This window comes from Colius striatus, chromosome 2 (assembly GCF_028858725.1).
Source record: "Colius striatus isolate bColStr4 chromosome 2, bColStr4.1.hap1, whole genome shotgun sequence".
In the NCBI taxonomy this organism is placed as follows: domain Eukaryota; kingdom Metazoa; phylum Chordata; class Aves; order Coliiformes; family Coliidae; genus Colius; species Colius striatus.
In genome coordinates, this window is record NC_084760.1 from 14,054,978 (window position 1) to 14,078,695 (window position 23,718).

General features: G+C 35.6%; 1 protein-coding gene across 1 annotated transcript in view; it reads left to right on the plus strand.

Moving 5' to 3' along the window:
* Nucleotides 1-13,550: 13,550 nt before the first annotated feature.
* IMPG1 (interphotoreceptor matrix proteoglycan 1) overlaps nt 13,551-23,718 on the plus strand; it is a 59,682-nt gene continuing 49,514 nt past the window's right edge. Inside the window, exon 1 of the mRNA XM_061988986.1 lies at nt 13,551-13,617. Coding sequence (XP_061844970.1) covers nt 13,551-13,617 — 67 coding nt within the window. The remainder of the gene's footprint in view (nt 13,618-23,718) is intronic.

Below are 23,718 nucleotides of genomic sequence, written 5' to 3' on the forward strand. Positions count from 1 at the left end.
AATAAAGACCCAATTTTGAAGTAATGATGATGTAGTACGGAAACCTTTCGCTACCTTTTGGTAGGCTCTGTAATATTGAATGAGGAGCTACATATCTTTTTACTGTTTCTCAGACAGCCTAGTGGTGGTAGCCAATAGTTTGGTTTTTTAGACAAGTGTTAGCTGTGCCAGGTAAATCACTTGTGCCTCTAGATTGAAGTATATGCAATCAGCATTCTTTCTCACAGTGAATTCCATTTGTAAAGGCCAGAAGTACATCTAGTCTGTTCCCATCAAACATGCGATGCATGTGACTTCAATACAGCTTCTACAAATTCAGTAACAAGATCTTTTTATTCACCAGTTTTGCTTATTTATTTATTTTCCACAAAATTTGCTAAGTAAGTAGAGTTTCCAAGGTGCAACAGGAAATCAATGTCAAAAGTCTTGTTGGGGGGATTCTAATATATTCAAATTTTTTTACTGTGTTACTTAATCTGTTTTACCTTTGGTATGAGAAATCTTTTTGTCACATATGCGGTAAGACTTTTTGTTACTGCATTAGAAAAATGAATACTGATAAGAGGCTTTTAAAAATGATGAAACTTTGATCAGACTGTCATATTACAGAAGAAGAGAAGTCTGTTCCTAGATTCAAAAAATTACATTAACTAAGAACATGTAGCACACTGACTCCCTTTCATAGCTGATGTAGGGGTATTGAAAGTGGTTCTATTCAAGGATTTGTAAAATATTTGTAAGATGGGTTCTCAGTCCATGCATTTCATCCTCTTGCCTGGTTTAGCAAAGTTCTACAGTATTTTAGGTAAAAATAACCTTTGTTTCCTGCGTATTAGACAGAGTATCACATTCCATTGCTTTCCATCATTGCTATTTCTCACATTATTTTTGTTTGCTTCTACTGGGCTTTCTTTTTCTCCTTTCTCTACTTCTTCCCTGTGATCCTTTTATTTCATTATAATATCTGCATTCCATGCTCTCTTTATGGTGTAGGTTTGTTGGGATTTTTGCACTCGCTTCATCATTATGCTTCTGGATGAAATCCCAGTCACTATAAGGGATTTTTGCTAATCAAGGTGGGATTTTTTCTAATCACTTCCATAACACCAAGAACTCAGTTTTTTAATCTATGCAAATTCAGTTCTCTTTTCTGACTTTCCTGTGTCAAATTGCCCAACTTGTTTGGAGATTTTACTGACTTAGATAAGTTACATTTTACAGCACAGAGTTTAAAAACACATGTAATGTTCCTCAGAAGTAACTACTAATATCTCCACATCCTAGAGTATAAACAGTGTCTCACTTCTGTGTTGTAGGAGTAGATTTGACAGATATCTGACCCCAAATCCAGATAGCACTAATCCCAAAACTACAGTCCTGAAGACACTAGTGTGGGAATCTACTCCACTTGACAGCTAGAAAGCCTGGCCGTCAACAACTTGTTTTGTACTCTACCCTATATATCTGACCTGATACCCTGACCTGAAACTAAGATCAACCTCAGATATCCACAAGCTCTTTTGTGAAAGTCCTTAGCAGCAATAACAACAACAACAACAACAACAACAAAGTTGCTTGTTAATAAGTATTGTTCTGTTTCAGAATCAATTGCTTAGGTTGCATTATTACTAGCAAGACTCAGTAATGCCAGTTGAGGAATTTCAGCTTAGTAAAGTGTTCCTTTGCATTGTTCTAAAAAATAAGTTGGATTTCCAAAAGTAGTTAATTTTTGCCAGCTAAGAACAGGGAGACAATTTCTACATCAAGATATGTAGACATGTTTGCCTTAGATGAAAATGAGATCCAGGGAAAAATATACAGAAAGAAACATGGGGATAAATAGGAATTTGACACTGTCTTCAACATAGAATTAAGACATGTTGCTTTCATCTTGTTCTTGCAGTCTAGATGATCACATGTTTATCACTTTCCTACGGTAAAGCAATAGACAGACCCTGTAGACAGAATTCCTACAAAGCAGGGCCCCTTGACTCATGAACACTTCAAAGCTATTTGATAAAATGGCCCTCATGGACAGGTCACAAATTATTTTCAGATAAAATTTATGCCCCAAGAAATCAGGAGCTTCATCACATATGATGGGCATGCTTACCCATGTGGAGTCTGTAGACAAAGCAGCTGCTATGGACTCCCTTGCATGGACTCCCACTAGAGATACTACTACAGACCCAAAACTAGGATTCTATTTGTTCTGTGCTTAAAATAAGGTTGATCATGCTTGTTTTTAACTAAAAAATTCAGTTACTGTGAAATATATATATATATATATATATATATATATAATGGAACTTTGCATTGCCTGACTGTTTAGTTTTTTTCTTGCCTCACTTTCACAGGCAGTGCTGGGTGTACTCTACTCACCAGCTGCACCTAAACACTTAAGATATTGCTACACAATTTACAGAAGTTCTCAAAAATACTCATTCAAACTGAAACCAGACACATCTGTGGTAAGTGGAAGAAACATAGGGTAGTGGCTTCCCTCCAAAGACACTGTTCTCTTTATTCCATCCCAAGCTATTCAAGCTGAGGAAGTAAGTTGGAGCTGCCACTCAGTGTCACATGTCTCCATGTCCTCACGTGTGAACAAGTCAATGAGACCTGTTTTTTTTACAGCTTTATTCTATGAAACACTCCTGGAACATGGCAGATGGCACCCAGGAAAGCATCTGAGCTGCAAGAAGCTTCCAGCCTGATGGGAAGGTGATCATTTCCACAAACAGGACTTGTTTTCCCAAGTAGGGTCCCAAACAACAGTAAAACAGCTGCTACTAGCACCCTCAAGGTGCGGCAGCAGCAACCTCTGGTCACCTTCAAATACAGTGTGATAGTAGCACTTATTTATTACCACAGTGCTTATTAAATTGTGGTTTGTACAATAAACACACAGCATCCTTACTCCACAAGAGCTTCTTATCTAAATAGACAAGCAGATAAATTCTAGAGAGAGGATTAAATATACAAACAGAGTAAGAGGAGTAAAAGCCTGCAAATTTCATGTCAGTTCAGCTACTTTTGTTTACTTGCCCTTTGGGCAGAGTTTAATTAGTAAGGGATTAGTTGACAGAAAGAGAGAAGACAGAGGATGTTAAAGATACACGTGAAATAGACAATGCAATGATGGAAAGGAGAGCAGAGAGGCATTTTAAAAAAAAAAAGTGTCTGGAGTGGAACTGAGCTCAGTCTAAAAAAGGAAACTCAGAGTCTTACAGAAGATGGATGCGTGGCACAGGGTTGAGGTATTCATAACTGGAACTATAAAAAGCAATTAGATGTCTGTGGTGTTAAGTGTATATGGACAGAGGCACTCTCATGTTTTGCCTCTAATAAGTTCATAGGAAAGAGGGAGCCTTCAGTGGATAATAGGGAGACAGCCTACAGTGTGTCTTGCAGAGCTGCTATACGGAAATTTTGGAGTTTTTAACTTCTGTGCCAAAATCAGCCTTGAACTGGCTCCTCCAAAACCATTTGTCTGGTTGAGAGTCAATGTGGTGTAAAAAGCTGATGCACCCCAGAGCATGCCTTTACGTTGCTGTTCAACTGAGAAGTCCCAGGGACTCCCAGTTCGCTGCCCAGTCATCTCAGATGGGACAAATCCTCATGAAACATCCTCCCATCTACATTATGCAGAGCATCAAGACCAGCTGACAACAGGTCTAATTTCCAGAGCCTGCTTTGGCTCTAGGAAAGACCCTGTGGGGAAGCTGGGAGCTACTGGGGGAAACTGCAGGTAACAATGAAGAAAGAGGCATTGGAACAAAAAAGATGTGCAAAATGGAGCTAAATAAACCTTCAAGTTAACACAAGACAATGTATGGGATTGAAGAAAGTACAGTGCTGTGTAATTTTTCCTAATAAAAACATAAGCTATTCAACCATTCTAAATAGTTCTCTTGTGAATTTGAAGGCAGGAGTTACATATGTATTGCTGTAGCCATTAGTGAAAAGCAGAAGGAAGGGAGGAGGAACTGCCAGCTGAGGGTGGTATTGTATAAGATAAAATAAGAGCTTCTTCCTTCCTTCTTTGGAGTTAACCGACTAGGGGTAGCTAATAAACACCACAACAATCCTCTACTCCACCCTTAGCTGTCAAAACAACACATTATAGTGGGCTGAAAAGAAACTGTGGAAAGAAGCAGCATGAAATTAGGACATGGGATGAAGGTGGTTCTGCTTTAGCAGGGTGGTTGGACTAGATGATCTCTAGAGGCCCCTTCAAACCCTTACCATTCTGTGATTCTGTGAAATAAGGTCAGAAAGGAGAAAATGCAGAAATGGAGAGGCTTAGAAACCTGAGGAAAAGAGAATAGACAAGAGGTCAAATAGTCACCTGGGTAGAGGATCAAAAAAAATGATGTAAATAACTTGGTGGAGAAGGCTATTTTTAAAAATGAAACAACAGGTCAGAGAAAGATTGAATATTTAAGGTTCATTCTGGACAGAAGGAGAAGGAACAATAGGGTTTGTGTACAACAGGGCTTCTGACCCAGCTTCTCCCTTCCTGCCATCCTTATGCCCCATCAAAGCTATGCAGAGGGTTAAGATTCTGTGATTCTGTGAATTGTACTCTAAATAAAGGATGCAAGTTATGAACTGGAAGCAGCTTAACCACTTAATAAATTGATTTTCTTTATACTTTAAAAATATTTTTTAATTCCCATCCTATTACTTTGATCAATCCTGTCCATTCTTTTCTGGGAATGGTTCATCTTTAATGGAGCATTTGTACAATGTGCCATGAATTGTTGAAGTCTAGTTTAAAAATCACAGTAAGAATAATAATTGGAAAACAAAAATCTTCACAGCCTATTAAACCATTTCTAACAATACACACAGAGAACCTTTTGACACATCACAGAATTCTGTTCCAGAAATGAACAAATTCTAGATCTCTTTTTTCTTCTTACCCAGTCTAAGGTTTTCTCCTCTTATAATGCAATTTCAGCTTTCCAGGTTTGATCAACTCCTAACCATATATGGAATAATTCTTCCTGTTCTCTGCAGGTTATGCTCTAAAATCTTTCTGTGTGAGTATCTTTGCCACATCAAAGAATCCCATTGTAAATACTGTTTGGAGCTGAGCATGGCTTATAGAGGCCCTAGAGTAGCCTGAAACAGTACTCAAATAAATTTCAAAAATAGTTACTTGCCTCTTTACAGGGAGTTGCTTCTGTTCACCAGCAGTGAGAGTATCTTAGAGTCATAGAATGGCAGAGGTAGAAAGAGGCCTCTAGAGGTCACCTAGTCCAACCCCACAGTGTGACTAGGGTCAGCTAGAGCGGGTTGCTCAGGACCATGCCCTATTGGGTTTTCAGCCTTTCCAAAAGTCTTTACAGCCTCTCTGGAGATGACTGGTCCAGTGTTTGATCACCCTTATATTAAAAAAGTCCATTCAAACAGAATTTCTTATACTTCTTTATGCCTATTGCCTCCTACCCTTTCACTGGGCAACACTGAGAAGACCAATTCTGCCTCTTCACTCCCTCCCATCAGGTATTTTAAAATGTTGTTAAGATTCTCCCATGAGTCTTCTCTTTTGAAAGATAAACAATCCCAGCTCTATTCATCATGCAGAGTAACACATGTATAATGCATTTGGCCTTGTAGAAGAGTACACTGAAACTGAAAACACTTCCAGAAATACAAATATGCAAGAAAGAAAAGTAAATGGAAATGAGAGGCAATTGGCATCTTCATTGAAAAGCAAGGTCATAACCTTACTTAAATAATACATAACATCTTCTCAAGCTGCTTGATAAAAGCAAAAAGCAATTTTAAAACATGAGAACAATTTTTCAATTACTAGTTTTGGAAACAATAAAAATACACTCATCTTCACAGAGAATAGTCAAAAAGTATTGAAAATGTTTCTGTTTGGAATGGACACTTACAGAGAACTCATTTAATTGCTTCATTTTTACCAGCATCAAAATATCAAAATGAGAAAAGGCAACTGAGCAATAAAAACAAGAACTATAACACAGTTTGGAGGAACCAGAGCAAATATTTCCATACCCTCAGTCTACATCAATGGCATTTTCAAAAATGTATCTATGAGTTGCAGAATAGTGCCCAACTGGCACAGAGACCTTTGTAAAGAATGTAAAATAATAAAGATTTACTTAGCAGTCTAATATAAGGTTACTAGTGATACAAGATGCAAAGTATGACCTGAAAAATGGTGACGTCACACTGGCAATATGATACTGAACAAACTCTAAAGGAGTTTAGCAGTGGCAACCACAACATTGAAAACTATTTGAGATTTTGTGGAGGGATTCAGCAGCAACAGTACTGAGAAAAACAGATGGATTCATAGACAGAATCCTTTACATAAGCAATTACAAGTACATTACTGTCAGCTGGATAGGAGAGATCTATCAAAAGCATAAAACAAGCTTGTTAGGTGAGAGGCCATATAAAATTGACATACAGCCTACTTCTCAAAGCATCTTTGACACAAGAGAGTTTTCACAGGATTCTTCAAACACAATAAGTTTATTACTGGAAGTAATTGAAGTAAAAAAAAGACCAATAGTACAGATAACAACATGTTTAAATTACTTAAATAATATTCCAAGCCATGTCAGGCCTAGTTAAATGCTAATTCTTCTAATTTTAATACATTTTTTGTTAAATTTTGTTATATTATTTAAGAAAATATTATAATTATATTTGAATATTTACTGTTGCTGGAACTATGTGTTATCATAACCATTAACTTTGTTAATGACAGTTATCGTCACACATACAGACCTGGAAGTTTCAGGATATGGTCAGATCCATAGAAGTTCTGCTGACTGTCATCTGTCCCTTGTTGAAAACAAAAGCAACACTCACACAATGTTCAATTATGATGTGCAATTACAATGTTCAACTTAATTTGCTACACTGCTATGGATAGTTTTGAAAATAATAAATCCATCAGTTAACTCTTTCACCTAAGTCTAGAAGGATCTTTTCTGAGAATGAAGAGAAAAACAACTTGTCAAGTATGTGAAGAAAAGTATTTCAGCTCATTACAGCTCCCAGTGATAAGCTTAAGCAGTTCCAGGAATAACAGAAAGTTGTGTATTGGTATGCAAGCAAGTGTATGGTAATCTGTTTGAGAGGATGTACTGTGGTCTTTATCCCCTCTGACTGGAAGCTAACGGTCAGCTTGTACCACTGCCCAGTAGAAGAAAATCATTTTAATCCACTTAAATGTTTGATGAAATCAAACATTGTATAACTATCAACATGTGGATAATTTGTTTTATCAGTGATCATTCTGAAACAGCAGTTCAGCTGGGATATTTTCCTCATAATTGTGCTGAATTACTCATTTAATATCATGCTTTTTTCATACCTTTGCCATACTACACAACATCTAAATACTTTAATCCTTTTGAAGAGTGTACAGTATAATAAATTTCAGAAGATAGCACAGATTATGAGGTTGAGCAGCCATCAGAGATATATCTGCAACTTGTCATGTAAACAAATGTATGCACATAATAGTTTTTCCAATTCTAAATAAGAGCTGCTAGAACTTCATAACTGTGTTAATAAGAGAAAAAAAAGCATCTCTTTTTAAAGACCCCAGAAAATCCTGGAGATATGTTTTGATATTAGAAGAGATCTAGGCTTATATCTGTGAAAGAAAACAAAGAACATTAATGCAGTAACTTATTAATGTTTTACTTGCTTCAATTTTGTTTTCAGACTAGAATTGCACAATGTTTGTTGCAACTATAGAACAGATCAGGCTCTTCATTTTGTAGGAGAAATGTATTACAGAAAATAGATGATTTTGCTGCAGTATTCAGTGTGAGTAGGAGTTGCTATAACTACTGGGTAAGCTGGACTTTAAAGGCAGGTTAGTGTGAGCTAGAGACTCCAGCCCAGTGCCTAGTATCAGTCACGTTGCATCGAATAAGACCCAGTTAATCTACTATCTCATCTATATTTATGGCCAATAAGTGGATAGAGAAATAGCATAATAAACCATCAAGAAAAGTGATACAGCTCCTAGTCTCCACTCACAGTGTTTGACAATCAGTGATTAACTAACTTTGTGAAAGAGGTTGCAACTCAAACACCACAAGTATCTTTTTTCCTAAATGGAGCTAGTGTCCATGGATTTGTCAAAATCCTTCTTATTCTTTTATAAAGGGAGCAAATTTTCATTAAAAAAGTAATTAAATGGGAAAATACATTGTCCCATCAAGATGAAGAGGCCAAAATAGATAGAGACACAGGAAGAAGATAGAAAATAGATACATGAAAAATGAATTGGATGTTGGATATTTTCCTTTTCTCATATTACAAGAAAAACTAATTAGTTTAATCATTTTCTCAACCTATCTGTCATCTCTCTTTTAGGGCACAAACTCCTATCTTTCCTCATATGTAAACCATTCCATTCCTCTGATAGTCCTCTCCACCTTTTCATTAACATTTCTAGTTTTACTAGATATGCTGTTATTGCAGGACCAAAGCATCATTAAATATATATGATATACCATTTTAGAAAAAAGTACTGTCTCTCCTTCCTAATAAGCCACTATTATTCTATTCTATGATTACAGATTGAGCCATCATTATTAGAGAATGATTCTTCTCCTTGCCAAATGGCTATTATCAGTTTAGACCAAATAGTTATCTGTTCATTGATAGCATGATTTTTTTTTCCCATGGATATATTTTATCTCCAGCTTTGTTATCAACATTCAGCAGCAGGACACAGGTCTGCATCTTTTCACTGTTAGTGTAAACCTTAATGATTCTGAGCAATTCTGTACCATCATCAAATGCCATTACCTTCCCATTTGCCCCCTCTTCCAGTGTAAAACCTAAAGGCAATACCTAACCTTTGAAATGCTTACTCCTTTCCCTTATTTGTCATCTTCTAACAAGCTATTAATAGAGAAAATTTGTCTTGTTAGTCCATGACATCTCAGTTTCTTTAAGAGTAGACCTTATGAAAAACTATTGGATGTCCAAGGATATTGTATCAGCCATTCGTTATTTCATTATTGTATCATTCATGTGTTTGTGCTTATTTCTTATACTATGATTTCTAACAATTTGTCTACTACAGAAGTTAGACTTGCAAGTACAATCCTCCAGATTTCTAACAAAACCTTTCTGAAAACTTTGATTTAGTAGAGAGGCTGATTTAAAAACAATTGCACAGTTAGCACTCTGAACCTTAATCTCTGAATTTCTTTCGAACTCCTGGCTCACTGATATCTGTTATTGGCTGTTTCTTGCAACTCAAATTTACTACTGTATTCTAAATCAGATTATAACTCCACTTCTGATATTTATTCAGACTAAAAACTAACTTAATTTCCACAGCATTTGCTGCATTATTATTATTTCAATGACATTCCGATAGAAATATAGTGCATTATCTCAATGCTATCAGTCTATCGCCACCAGCAAAGTGAGTTATGTGGCAATCATCTAGGACATGCTGTCTGCATTCAGTTTTGAAGCAAGAATGTTAAGAATGTCCAGAAAGAAATATTTTAAATAACAGATATTTTTCATAAAAATAAGGTACTATTCACAAGCACAATGTCTGGACACCGATCAGTGCTTTCAGGGAGAATATGTTTTGCTTATTTTCAAATTGACTTTCACTGATGTGATCACATTTGTTCTCTGCTACTAATGAGAGACACCAAAAAAGAAGAATTTTCTATGAAATACAAACAAAACTAGTAAAAAGTATAGGTAATTTTAATCTTTCCTGAGGGATATGTGTTTATTTTTCTTTTTTTTTTTGTTTTGATTCATTTTACTGACTAAATATAAATCTTGTATTAATTCAGTGAGAAAAAGAAAACACTGTGTCTGGGCAGCGGTAGAGGGCAACATACAAATACTTCCCAGGAGGCAGAACTCAAAATCTGAAAAAACAATTTGTATTATTCATGACAAACTCTTTAAATCCAGTAGAGCACTACTGCTGATTACTAACTTTGATATTCAAACCAGAATATCTAAAAATAAAATATCATTTGTTACATTTTAAATCATAATTTTTGAAATATTTTATCTATATTGATGCCTGAGAAAGAGGGAAAAAAGACATTCTCGTTTGCACAGATTATCTTGTTTATTCTAGATGTTTTTCTAGCTCTACCAGGATCATCATAGAATTACAGAATCAAAGAATAGTAGGGGTTGGAAGGGACCTCTAGAGATCATCTAGTCCAAGCCCCCAATTCATTCTTTCCATTTGCAGATATGGAGGCTGAGAAGCAAGGCTTGGTTTGGCCAAACTCATCAGTTCCTGTGTGACCTGATCTAGGCAGACCTACTTCTGCAGGGGGGTTGGATTAGATGATCTCTAAAGGTCGCTTCCAAACCCTACCATTCTGAGTCTATGATTCTATGAACAGCAAAGAAGGGAGCAAAAGAATCCAGATTTCCTCACTGTTAATCAGAAGCCTAAGGGTGTGCCTGGTATCTACCGGCTGCCAAGTACCAATCCTATGGAAATAATGAATATTAGAGAAAGATTTAAGGTTATTTAAAATATAATACAAAATTATATACATCCCCTTCCTCAGTGTGGTACAGATCTCTTGGGTAAATGCAGCATTGAAATTACGAGGGAAACAATTGTCTATACCAGTAGAAGAAATTAGTCAGGACAACTAAAATCAGAAATCAAACTTCGATGATAAAGGCTCTGACTCTGACATCGTAAGAATCTGACACCTAAGTTGACTGGCAGCCTACATAGGGTCACTAAAATTCAGCACTAAAATTCAGCACTATACATATCAAATTTTAGATCATCTTTATGTGACAATGCCTTGAGTCCTAGACTTATCAGCAATTTACATCAAACATCTTCTCAATGGAGTCCTTGATGGCCTCAATTGTCATTTTTCTGATAGCAAAGAAACAACTTTAGTTGCATTTAAACAACACATCACATGTATTATTCTAGATACATGCAGTGATTCACTGAGGTGATCATTAATGGGTCTGATTTAACCCATCTACAATCACTTATCCTGGGTGAATGGATATTTTAGCATAGTTTTGCCCTTCCAATGTCTTGATAGTACAGAATTATACAATCATTTAGGTTAGAAAAGACCTTTATGATCATCAAGTAATGCACTATTGAATTTCAATAGAATTTTTTAATCGCTTTTTTAACAATATATAATTACTGTTGACAGCAAACCAACTAGAAGGAACTCTTCTAGATTAATTAACAGTGACCTATAATTAAACACTACAGTACTTAGAGATGGAGTGCTCTCTAGATAATATTGCTTTAGCTTTAATGAGTGTTTATCATTCTTGTTTGCTTCCACAGTGGCAGTTATCAAGGTTAGTTACAAAATTTCTTAATTAAATGGAAATACAGAGAAGGCACTGTCTTAACAGAAAATAACTTGAAATATTTATTAACCATCATATCAAAGTATGCAGACTGTTTCCCTACATTTTTTTGGTCACAACTTGCCTCTGGAGCTTAATATTCTCCTTAAGCCATACCGTGACACTAAATAACCCTGTGGTGTGTTCTGGGATTATTCCTGTTCCTTTATCTCTGAAAGATAAGAGTATGCTTTATTAAATGTTTGTCTTCTCCAACATGTGAAGGGGCTCAAAAATATATTTTTAAATTAAAGCTTTGATAAAGGGTTTCTGATTCCTGGCTCAGGCTTCACTAACAATCTCTGTATGGTAATTAACTAAATCTCTTTTTTTGATTAAATTAGATTCCTAATGGAATTAAAAGATCACATTACTACCAAATTCCATAGCAAGTGTGGTAGTTGGGGTGGTCTGAGGAAATAATCTTACTTTCACCAATCCTCCACTTTCAAACGTCACCAGAAGCAGTAGATTCCACCACATTCAGAAAAAATTCCCAACACTTCCAGTTGCTGAAGCAATTAAAAACAGCACATTGAGGAAAACCCCACCTTTCAACTGTTACATGCTTATAAATACTGGGTAAAACTTAACTGTTTCATAGAATTAGTACTTACATGACTACATTTTATGCTGTGTGATTATGATATATAAAACATGTAAAGACAAATATTGGTATTGCTAAGAGGTGATCCTAATGTAATACTCAAATTATCTCCAGTAGAAATCTTGATAATCACCACTACTGCATTGGGCTGCTGGCAATTGTTTTGTTAGAACAATAAAACAATGTACACTGAAGATCAGAGACAGATTGTGAAAACTAAAAAGTAATTTAAAAAAAAAAGTTCCTGTTTGGTCCCAGCCCAGTCTGTGTACTAGCTGCTCTGAGTAGTTAACATTAGGCAGTCTTGGGAGGGGAGGGAGGTTAACGTTTAAATCCTAAATAAAAATAGAATACTGATTGGGTTCAAATGAAGGTTGCTCTTAAAGTAACTTGTGCTTATAGAGTCTTGATGCTAGGCTAGATACCTTCTACATTAAATCACAAGTGCACAAAAATCTCTAAGGAGGTTTGACCATTACAAGTGTGCACCTGGTAGCTTTTTTAAGTGTAATGCAACCCTAAAAATGTTCTGGAAAATAAAAAGTAAGTATGGAACACATACACATGCCAAATATGTAGCTAAGACAGTTATTTGGGAAACTGGAACAGAGCTGTTTGAAAAGCTTTATCTACTCACTGCCATTTCTTCGCCTGGTTATAGCTATGTGCTTAAAACAGCATTTCCCACCACCATTTCTTATTCTTCCTCCATGCAGCACCTTCCCTCCCCCACTCCCATTTTGGCATCAGATCGTGCCAGCCCTGAACACTGTTGCAATTTACTGCTGAGTCACATAATTTCACAGCTGTCACAGAACATCACCATCACTGCTCTGATAGGAATACTCCAACTACCCCTTGGTATGAGAAGGGAGAGAGGCTTGCAAAATATATGCAGTGGAAAAGCTGAGTATAGTATGTTCTTTTGGGAAAAAAACTGTCTTCCTCTTTTCCCTAGGTTTTATGATCACTGGTTTGGAAATAGCACAATTATCTCTCGCCATGATTTCGCTTCTGCTCACATGCAGTGCCTCGAAGTACCCAAAGGATCAATGCGTGAAGGCAATGGGCACTAGAAAACACTTCCGTTGTTTATCATGGTGCTGTTGAAGTCTTCTGGGGTTGACAGATGCCGCTCCAGAAGGTTAATAAGATGAAGAAAGCTCTTCCAGCTGGACCGTAAGAGGGATTATGTCTGAGCAGCAGATAAACAGATTATTCCAGAAACAGACACTGCTTTTTTTTTTTTTTTAAACTTCGTCACTCTTGTCTTACCACTCCAGTCTTGCAGGCTAAAAGTGTGTGCATTTGGAGGGGTTTGTCCAGCTCCTGCTTTCTGGCACCTGTTGTACTCTTTGCCTAGTTGCAATTCAAAGCAGTTGAAGGCTGGGGACACCTGAAAAATAATAAGAGTGAAGAAATTTGGGGATTTTAGTTCTTTAAGACAACAAAAATTCTTCTACTTGAGCTAAATATTCTTATTTCCTGCATGGTTAGTCTTGAAAACTGTGAATGATCAATAGACAGCATGAATTTGAAAACTGGATTAATATTTTTGATCATTTGCCTTGCTCTCCAAGTTCAGGGAAGCAGAGGTAAGTTCATATATTAGAGGTTTATACAAATTTACATTGCATATGTTTAAAAAAAATGAAATATTAGGATATTTCCACGTTACAGAATTCTTTCTTTGGATTTAACAGCTTCTTTGGTGGTTTGACAATTCAGGTAAAGACGGAGCAGTTACTGACACTGCTATAAAGCTAGAAAAGGAAACATTGGTAAGGTCTCTTACATGTATTATCCAGGCTTTACAGTCTCTTTAAGAGATGTCATTTAGTTTCAATTTACCTGCATATGTTCTGTCATGAAAAAAAATAATTATAGTTATATAGAAGGGGCAGAATAGGTGAAAGAACACGTCAGTGCTGACATTGTTCAAGATGGTCTGTCATCCTTGAAATTAGGAGAAAGTAGTAAAGTGTATCTTTGTATTTACTAGCCATTGTCAGAAACAACTTCAAAAACTTTTAGGTATACAAATTCTAGAGGAGTAAGCCATACTGGCAAATATACAAAAAATGGTAATGTTGGTAAGGATTACCATAATAATAACTGTAAAATTATCTGCAGAAAAAAACCATCAAAAATAGACAACTCCTCTGTACTTGGAACAACTGATTATTCATCCTTTAAAAACATTAATCAGTTCACAGCAGTTTTAAAGTTTCTTTAACAACAAAAAAGAAAATGTGATGGTGTGATTTTTCCCTGTTCAGTTACATATTCAATACATTTAGAGCTTTGGTCAACATGCCTAATTTTGGGAGAGATTTCTTAACTTAACTAGTTAACTTAACTAACTTTTCCATCTATGCTTTGATATTTATATAACTGAATTAAAACCAACATTACAACGGCTTTACACTTTCCCAAGTCAGTGACCTCTTATGTCAATCACAGCCATGTTAATTAAATGCAAAGAATGTAAAAGAGATAAAAGAGAAGACTCTTCAGTGGTATTTAATTATAAGTTAATGAGACGGTGTGAAACAGTCTTCTGTCAATACTATGAAAGTTTTATTTACACATCTTTTGAAAAATAAAAACATGTTTCTTGTATCTCACTGAAATGATGTAAAACTTCTCTAGTGGGTAATTATAGTACTGGGGAAAAAAAAGTATAATTAACACTATATTTATATTCTGTTGCTCTTTCATTTTACTTTTGAATTCCACATCATGGCATTTAATCGTAAATTATATTTCTGAAAAGTGGCAAAAAAGAACAAGTCATAGTTCATGTGTGACAAGAAGAAAAGTATCAAAACGCACTGGGTTTGCATTTAAGTTACAAATTTCATGATGGAAAGAGATAGAATTAATTCTAGGTTATTTGTGCACGCTTGATGACATTGTTACAATCCCTATGTATAATTAAGAACTGAGAAAGCGATAACGTAAAAAAAGTGGGGTCACAGTTTCACCTATAGCAAATTGCAGCTGTAGGTTACATTTCCCGTAAAAGACACAGTCAAAATTCAAAACTCTGTATTATCTTCCTAAGAGATGTAGCAGAGGGTGTACAGAATGTATAACGCTCAGGAAACAATGATTAATAATAAGCTTCACATAACACTTATGTGGTAGTGTTGGAATTTTCCAATTTGTGGTCTCCTTCTCAGGAAGTTTTTTAAAACCTGCATGGACTCATTCCTGTGTGACATGATCTAGGTGGACCTGCTTTGGCAGGGTGGGTTGGACTAGATGATCTCTAAAGGGCCCTTCCAACCCCTACCATTCTGTGATTCAGGGATTCTGTGAAAAAATACTTTTCTATACATGCATGTGAATGATAATTGGAAAAAAATGCTTCCTACCAGTTTCGGAAAGTACATATGGTATGCCTGAATGTGTAATTGTTACTTTTTATTGCCATGTAGTCATGCCATATATATCTTTAAAATACATTATCTTAAATGAATGCACAAAGATCTCAAAAGATTTAACACTTGCGTTAAGAAACTTCTCTGCCAAAGTAGGGATGCTTCCAGGACTATTATTTTATGACCCAGCATAGGGTCAGACACAAATATTTTGAAAAGTACATAAGCTCTCCCAACAGTCTAGATACTTATAATTCCTTAGTGATCCTAACATAGATGATTTGAGGCTTTTATGGCTATTTAAACTTGCAGTACCTGTCATCTGTGACAGAATAGGAAATGAGAGATATAAAATACTTCAATCTTAAAAGGAAAAAAATGCTGCTAATAATCTCTAAATATTTAATCTGTTGATATTTTTCTTTTTCTTCATAAACAAAACTATCTTAAATTCAAATTCCCGATTTACTCTCTCTGTTTAACAAAAATTGCATTAAAAAAAGTGGGGCTTGCTCAGTAATGCCTATTAGTCCTTTCTCCCCATCTCTATTTTAGGACCAAAAGAGTCTTCCCAGCTGTTTGGACAGTGTCTAGGAGAACCTCCAAATCCACAGTAGACAAATAGGAAATTGTAGGAAGCAAATTATATCAGTAATTTTAAACTGTTGAGTTGTGAAACACTGAAAACCTAGACTAATTAGCAAAATACAGAGGCACCTTGAACTCCCAAATCTGTACATTGATACTGGGTATATCCTAGCACTTGATACCGAGGAGTCAGTGAGTGTTCAAGGCTGTTTAGTGTTATTTTTTATTCAGTAAGCAAGCATTCGCTATTTACTCAGCCATTCTTTAAGATACAAAGTCTTTGTGTGTGCTCTATGAAATCATTTTAATTCATTCTGACTTAGCCCTTCCTAGTCGGTTGTTCCAGTTCAGCAATAAGTGTTGCAGATCTTCATTACTATAATTGCTCTTGAAAAAAACAGTTAAGCAAATTTGTGCCAAAAGGAAACGGAAGTCAAACAACATAATGCTTCAAAGAAACAAAAAAAATGCTTTTTGCACTGAGATTATTTTCCACTTTCATACATAAAACAAGAATTATCAAGTTAAAGTTAGCTTTCCTGGGTGTACTTATAAACAAATGAAAAGTAGTCCTTTTTTTTCCTTCCAAACAAATAGAACACTGGATGACAGATGGATTTTAAACATAACTATTTCTTGGTTAAAAGTCAAACTTAAATAAAAGTACTAGGCTATTGTCACTGATTCTTAAAGTTTAATGCCAGATATAATTGCACCCATACCATAGTGATTAGTGAAATATATGTGAATGAACAGTTAGATGCGTGGCATTTTTTCTCTGAAAACACCCATGGACAAAATGTTCACTATTAATAATTAAAGGTTTTGTCCCTTTACAGAACATTAATTTACAGGCTACAATAACATAACTTTGCTTGGAGTCTTAACCTGCTAGAAATCCAGATTACTGTTTATGCTATTAATTTCCCAGCTAACTATGATGTCCCAGGTGCTTCAGCAGTGCACTGATATGTCCAACATTCATCAGAATGTTCCTTCCCAGAAGGAAAACTCTATGTGCATTCTACTGAATTTTGACAATTTAAAATATTAAATATGTGTTTTCCGCTCTGCTTTTGTGCCTTTGTTGTATTCCCAATCCCTTTGGGATTAAAATGAGTCTTCTGATATTCTCTGTCACAGAATTCCTCCATTTTTGACAGGAATTAGGTGCACTATCCTGCAAATTCTATGTGCTTTGCACTTCACAAGCCCAGATGCTTTTCTATTTCTTTACCTTAGGAATGTGTCATATTGAACAAAACACTTCATAAAGAGAAATATCTCTCTATCTCTATGTTTATATATCCTTACATAATTGTAGCAACATTATCATTTTATGCAAGCATATCACCAGCTTTAACCTTGCAATATACCTATCTGACAGAGTAACGCTATCATCCTCATTTCACAGAAGCATAAGGACCTAAGGTGAAACAGAAACCAAGGCCTGACCTGTAAGAAGTATTGCAGTCATAAAGCAGGAGAGTTTGACACACTTCTTCTCAAAGTAACTGCCTAGTCACATAGGTGACTGCAAATAAGCAGGATGCAGATTCATAGCTAGATTGCTAATTGTACTTAACCATGCTTGTCTTTCAGTGGTGAAGCTCCACTGGCTTTTAAGAAGCTCCACTTCTGTGTAGAGCCAAAATTATCTTCTTTTTTTGCCACTCCGAACCTCTCAGTACTTCTCTCAGACTTTATCCAATTGTAGATTAACATTTTTGGTAACCTGGAAAAACAGTGTTAATGGGTATGCTCCAGGTATATCTTTCATAGATATGAATAAACACAGATCATAGAAGCCCCATCAGTTTCAGGTAGCAAGCAGTAATGTGCTCATCTTTCATCTTGTGATTTTTGTGGTTACAACACAAAATGAAGACAAACGTAATTAAGTTATTTTCCCTTTCCTCTTCTCCCTCAAAACTAGATCCATTTCATCTCTCTCAGGAGCTGGTCATGCTTACAGGAAGGAATTGGACTAGGTGACTTCCCAATGTCCTCCCAACATAACTTGGTCTAGGAAGCTTGACATATAACTAAGTTAACTAAGGTTAAGTCCAATTCATAAGGTTAAGTCAAAATGAGATGAAGTCAATTAGCCACAGATTGTAGACTGTATTGCAGAATGAGTGCCCATAAACTCCAAGTAAAATCGACCAGTTCCAATTACACAAGTTCATGCAAAGAGATGACTCTGTGGTTTCTGTCTACTGGAAGATTTCTCATACACCAACCATCCTAACCTTTGTAATATTTGAATGCTGTTATCTCAATAAGCCCATTCTGCACTGCATCTATTTGGCTCACACTATCAAATTTGTTGAAATGTTGACGTACATGTCAATATATCAATTGAATTTGAAAATTCTCAATGGCTTTCTCGGAGGATGTCTGTACATTTTTAGTAAAACTAATTAGAAAATGAATAGCAGAGATGCTTAAGTGAATGTTTCATCACCACATCCCTCCAAGAACTGTTCAAACATTTAAAGAATTTGCTTGAATCCTTTGATGCAAACCATATCAGATAACAGAACATCATTTCAGGTCAAATGCTTCAAAGGTGGCTAGGAAAATACAAATAGATGTATGATTCATTTAGCAAAATTAAAACAAATCAATATTTGTATGATATTTCTAGTTTGGGTCCTGGACCTTAAGCAGACTGTTACAGAGTTCAGGGGTTGGCAACCAAACTGTAGAAGACCTTTGATATTTTCTAATAATTACAGCAGCAGTAGTTAGTAGAGTTTATGAATAACAAGGAGGATTCTTCACCAAAACTTGCACTTTTCTGCCTGGAAAAGATGGTATATATTTCTACCTTAAATGAGATACATAATGGTAAGGAAAACGTAGGTTTCTCTTTCAGGTAGGAAGGAAATGTACCAGAATCCACGTGTTGACTCACAAAGCTTTCAGTACATTCAATATTTATTGTTGGCGCAGACTGCATTTATTGTGAACATAGATTCATTATTAGTCATAGAATCATAAAACCGTAAAATCATTTTGGGTTGGAAAAGACCTTTAAGATCATTCTCCAACCATTAATCCAACACAGCCAAGTCCATCACTAAACCATGTCCCTCAGCATCTCTTCTATGAGTCTTTTAAAAATGTCCAAGGATGATGGCTCCATCATCTCCCTGGGCAGACTGTTCGAGAGTCTAACAACCCTCTCAGTGAAAAAGTTCTTCCTAACCTCCAATCTAAACTTCTTCTGGAATGACTTTATTATCTGGGAGAAGAGACCAGCCCACATCTCACTACAACCTTCTTTCAGGTAGTTTTAGAGAGGGATCATGTCTCCTCTCAGCCTCCTCTTCCCCAGGCTAAACAACTCCAGTTCCCTCATTGTAGGACATGCTCCAGCACCTCAGTGTCCTTCTTGTAATGAGAAGCCCAAAACTGAACACAGTACTCATGGTGCAGCCTCACCAACGCAAAGTACCAGGTGACAATCATTTCATGGGTCCTGCTAGTCACACTATTTCTGATACAAGCCTGGATACCATTGGCCTCTTGGACACCTGGGCTTACTGCTGGTTCATATTCAGCTGCTGTCAATTAACACACTCAGATCCTTTTCCTTTGGGGAGCTTTGCAGCCAATCTGCACCAAGCCTGTAGAATTGCATTCAATTGTTGTGGCCTAAGAGCAGGACCCAGCACTTGAGCTTGTTAAATCTCATACAATTGGCCTTGGTCCACCAATCTAGTCCATCCAGGTCCCTCTGAAGAGCCTTTCTGCCCTCAGTCAGGTCTATGCTCCCACTCAGATTCATATCATCTACAAGTCAGTAGATTTCTTCCATTTCATTTAAAGACAAATATTGCCTATATGACTGCATCTTCACTTTAAATTACCTTATAACAACGAGACAGTTACAGGTCTATGGGTTACTGCCTCTTGACAAAGCAGGAACAATCACTTGTTCTCTTCAATATACAATGTCCTGTCTTTCATACAAGATTCATTGAGCAGTCGACTTTTTTCCATTTCAGAGTATCACCTGCTTCATAATATATGTCATTATTGTGATTTCCACATAGTAAGCATTCAGTGTTTGCTCTAAGTTAAACAAGAGCTGAGACATAAAAATACACACACATATGTGATACTGCCATATATGATAGAATATTCACTCAAATTCACATCATCTACAAGTCAGTATATGACAACTATCAGTGACATATTATGTTTTTTATTCTATATTATTCTAGATAATTCATCATAGTTATTTTTCTGTTAATTGTACAGTTAGCATAATTCAAAGATATTACCAACTTGTCTATTTAGAGAAGTAGAAAAAATCATATTTGTCTATTATAAAAGGCCTATGCATAAATTTAATTAAAATTGTTTCACTTTATCTTCTTTACTTACTTTCTGAAGTTGGTTGATTTAACAATTGTTTTTCTCCACTTGGCACAGAATACCACACAGATTTGTTTGAGTATCTGAGAGGAGAAGAACAACTGAGGGATTATCTAATTTAATACTTAGGTGTTACCTACTTACAGAAATTAAATTCTTCACACTTACTGAACTTTCAAAGCACGTTGGTTGATGACAACAGAGAATCATTATCTAATGTCATCCCTAGCTTTTAATGTAAAAAAGATTTTGGAGTTTTCATTAAAATTTAAACATTTCCTATTGTCATCATTATGCCATATTTTCAAAATAATTTATCATATTCTTCTCCACATTTATTTCCATATATGTTCTGAGGTACAGATTGTTTCATTATGTTAAAAATACTAAAGGTTGGTTATAAGGATAACAACAGGAATATTTTGAAAATCTTTTGTTAGATTTGCCTAAGTTCAGGACTAGATGTCAGGGACTCCAAATTTTAATAACTGTTGACAGTGCCTCTGTAGATCACCTTGGTAAAACTACCTCAACTTTTTTCCTCAAGTATACCGCCTGGAAAATGGAGCCAATAAAGACTCTTTCATCTGAGAAAAAAAAGTTACAGCTTTCTTCAAGGCACCTGGGACATGAAGCTAAAATACAATAAACTCTTGCCAGACTTTGACAGTTATCTGCCCTTCTGATGTAGAACTATTAAAGAAAACAAAGACTCTTAGACATACCTTTTAAATGTAAAACTGACACAGTCACCTGTCTGAAATGAGTTAAATAAAAAATCAAATTGTTAGAGGAAAAGAGGAAAAAAAATTACACCTACCGTGAATAGTCTTGTAGAAATGTGATAACTAGAAGTAGATATTGTATGCTCACTTTTTCAGACTGAAAAGCCCAAATAGTAATTGTAATACAGAGTTTGAAATCATTACATCTTTTGAGAGGAATCTCCTTTGTCAGTCTTATGAATAGTATAATTCTTAATTCAAGTTAAATCCTGGGAAAGAAACAAATCCTATAGGAAAGGCCTCTGCTCCGTACAAAAGGTATCAAAGAGCTTAGTCACAAAATCTGTTTCAACTGGTCAGAATGCCTTGGTAGCTCATCTATCATAGTTAATATACCTTGTAAAATATTTAAAACTGGCTACTATTGTGCATTTTTGGTATTTTCTTCTGTAGAATTTCAGTGGTCTGCTATGAGATTTCAAGTGCATTGGATATTCTCCTCTCATCCCATAAGTCATTCATAGAATCATAGAGTCATAGAATCATAGAATGGTAGGGGCTGGAAGGGACCTTTAGAGATCATCTAGTCCAACTCCCCTGCAGAAGCAGGTTCACCTAGATCAGGTCGCATAGGAACATGTCCAGGCGGGTCATTCATTGAATTTATTTGAATCATTATTCAAATGATTCAGTGTCTCAACTGAACCAATGTTTGGACGGTTGTGGTTTCTGATGGACTCAGAGCCATGTTTTCACATGTTTCACGTTTCACATGTTTTTATGCAGTTTATGGTCCATTATCTGATATTACTGGGGAAAAAATTCTTCCATATCATTTAAAGACAAATATTGTCTATATGACTGCATCTTCATTTTAAATTACTTTGCAACAACGAGACAGTTACAGGTCTATGGGTTACTGCCTCTTGACAAAGCAGGAACAATCACCTGTTCTCTTCAATATACAACATCCTGTGTTTCATACAAGATTCATTGAGCAGTCAACTTTTTTCCATTTCAGAGTATCACCTGCTTCATAATATATGTCATTATTGTGATTTCCACATAGTAAGCATTCAGTGTTCGTTCTAAGTCAAACAAGAATTGAGACATAAAAATACACACACATATGTGGTACTGACATATATGATAGAATATTTCACATTCTTCAAGTACTATTCTTTTTGTAACAATATGTCTCTATGATATTTCTCTTAGCATTTATTTGCCCACTTTCCTTTAAACAGTTAATTAGCACAGTCAAAATCGTCAACATAACATGTTTTTATCTTCCTTGTTTTCTATCGATTTGCCTACAAACGTGATAATTAGTGTTTAGTGCACTATTACTACCACTAATATATTCACAACATTTCTTTCTCTAGCAAAGTGGGTTTTTTTAACTCTTAAGTTTTTTGATCATATTACTACCAGTGAACATGTTCCTTTTGAACCACATTATTTCCTTTTTTTTTCTTCTTTTACAAGTTTTTAAACCATTCTTCATCAGGTATAAATATACTGTGCCTTACTTATGTTCTATCATTTATTTTATTTTAATTATCTACAAATTTTACACATCTCTATCAAAACAGTTCCTTCAAAATGTGTTTTATTCTGTTCATATTTTTCTTTATTTTTCTTCTGTAATGACTACATCAAATGTCTGAAAATGCAACCAAAAAAGGTATTTCCAAGCTAATTCTAACATTTTTATTAAAATAGATGCAATATTTTGGAAGATAACTTAAAAAAATACTAATTATTCCTGTCATAAGTTCCTGCAAAATATCAGCTCATTTAAATGCATATTTCATATGCTATTTTTATCAGTAACATTTTTACAGAAATTTAGCTGCTATGTCATTTAGTACTGGATTACAAATACTTATGGAGTGGAATCAAATGAGTCCTGAGTTTTTGTGTGTCTTTCACAGCAGTGGTTCCTTTGTTTAAGGCTAATTTGACACCCCAGAGTCATTTCCTTTATTCATAACTCCAGGTCCATAAGTAGAACTTAAGTCTAGATCTTCAGTTCTCATTGACTCATTTCACTTTTTTCTACTGTAGCTGTTTCATTTTGCCAAGAATAAAGATCTCTTGAGATACACTTCCAGAGTGTTCACAACACCTATCATCCAGTGGCAAAGAAACATAATTGTCATCTATTGTGATTAGTACTTCAGTTTATGTGAGGAAAGGATAGAGAAGTGCAATGTGAAGTAAAAGAGGTAGACTGGAAACAGCTCTTTCTTTCCACAAAGACAAGCATACTCCTGTTCAGCTCTTGTTGTTGGGATGGGTTTGAGACTCTGAACCTGATGTGAAGGGAGATGTGCCTTGAAGCCCAAAGGAAGGATATGAATCTCTTAAAAGGATACAGATTTAAGGTTCAATTTAAGGTTCTCATTTCACTTATCTGTTAGCATAAAAACCTTTTTATCACTGTAAGCTGATAGACAGACTTTCCCTAAGCTTCAGAGCATTACTTATCACTGTACTGTAAATTTCCCTACAGGGCGATGTGCTCACAAATTAAACGCTGTAGCACAAAGTTCAAACATTTACATGTCCTTTATGGATCTAAACAGAGTCACTTTTGGAAACA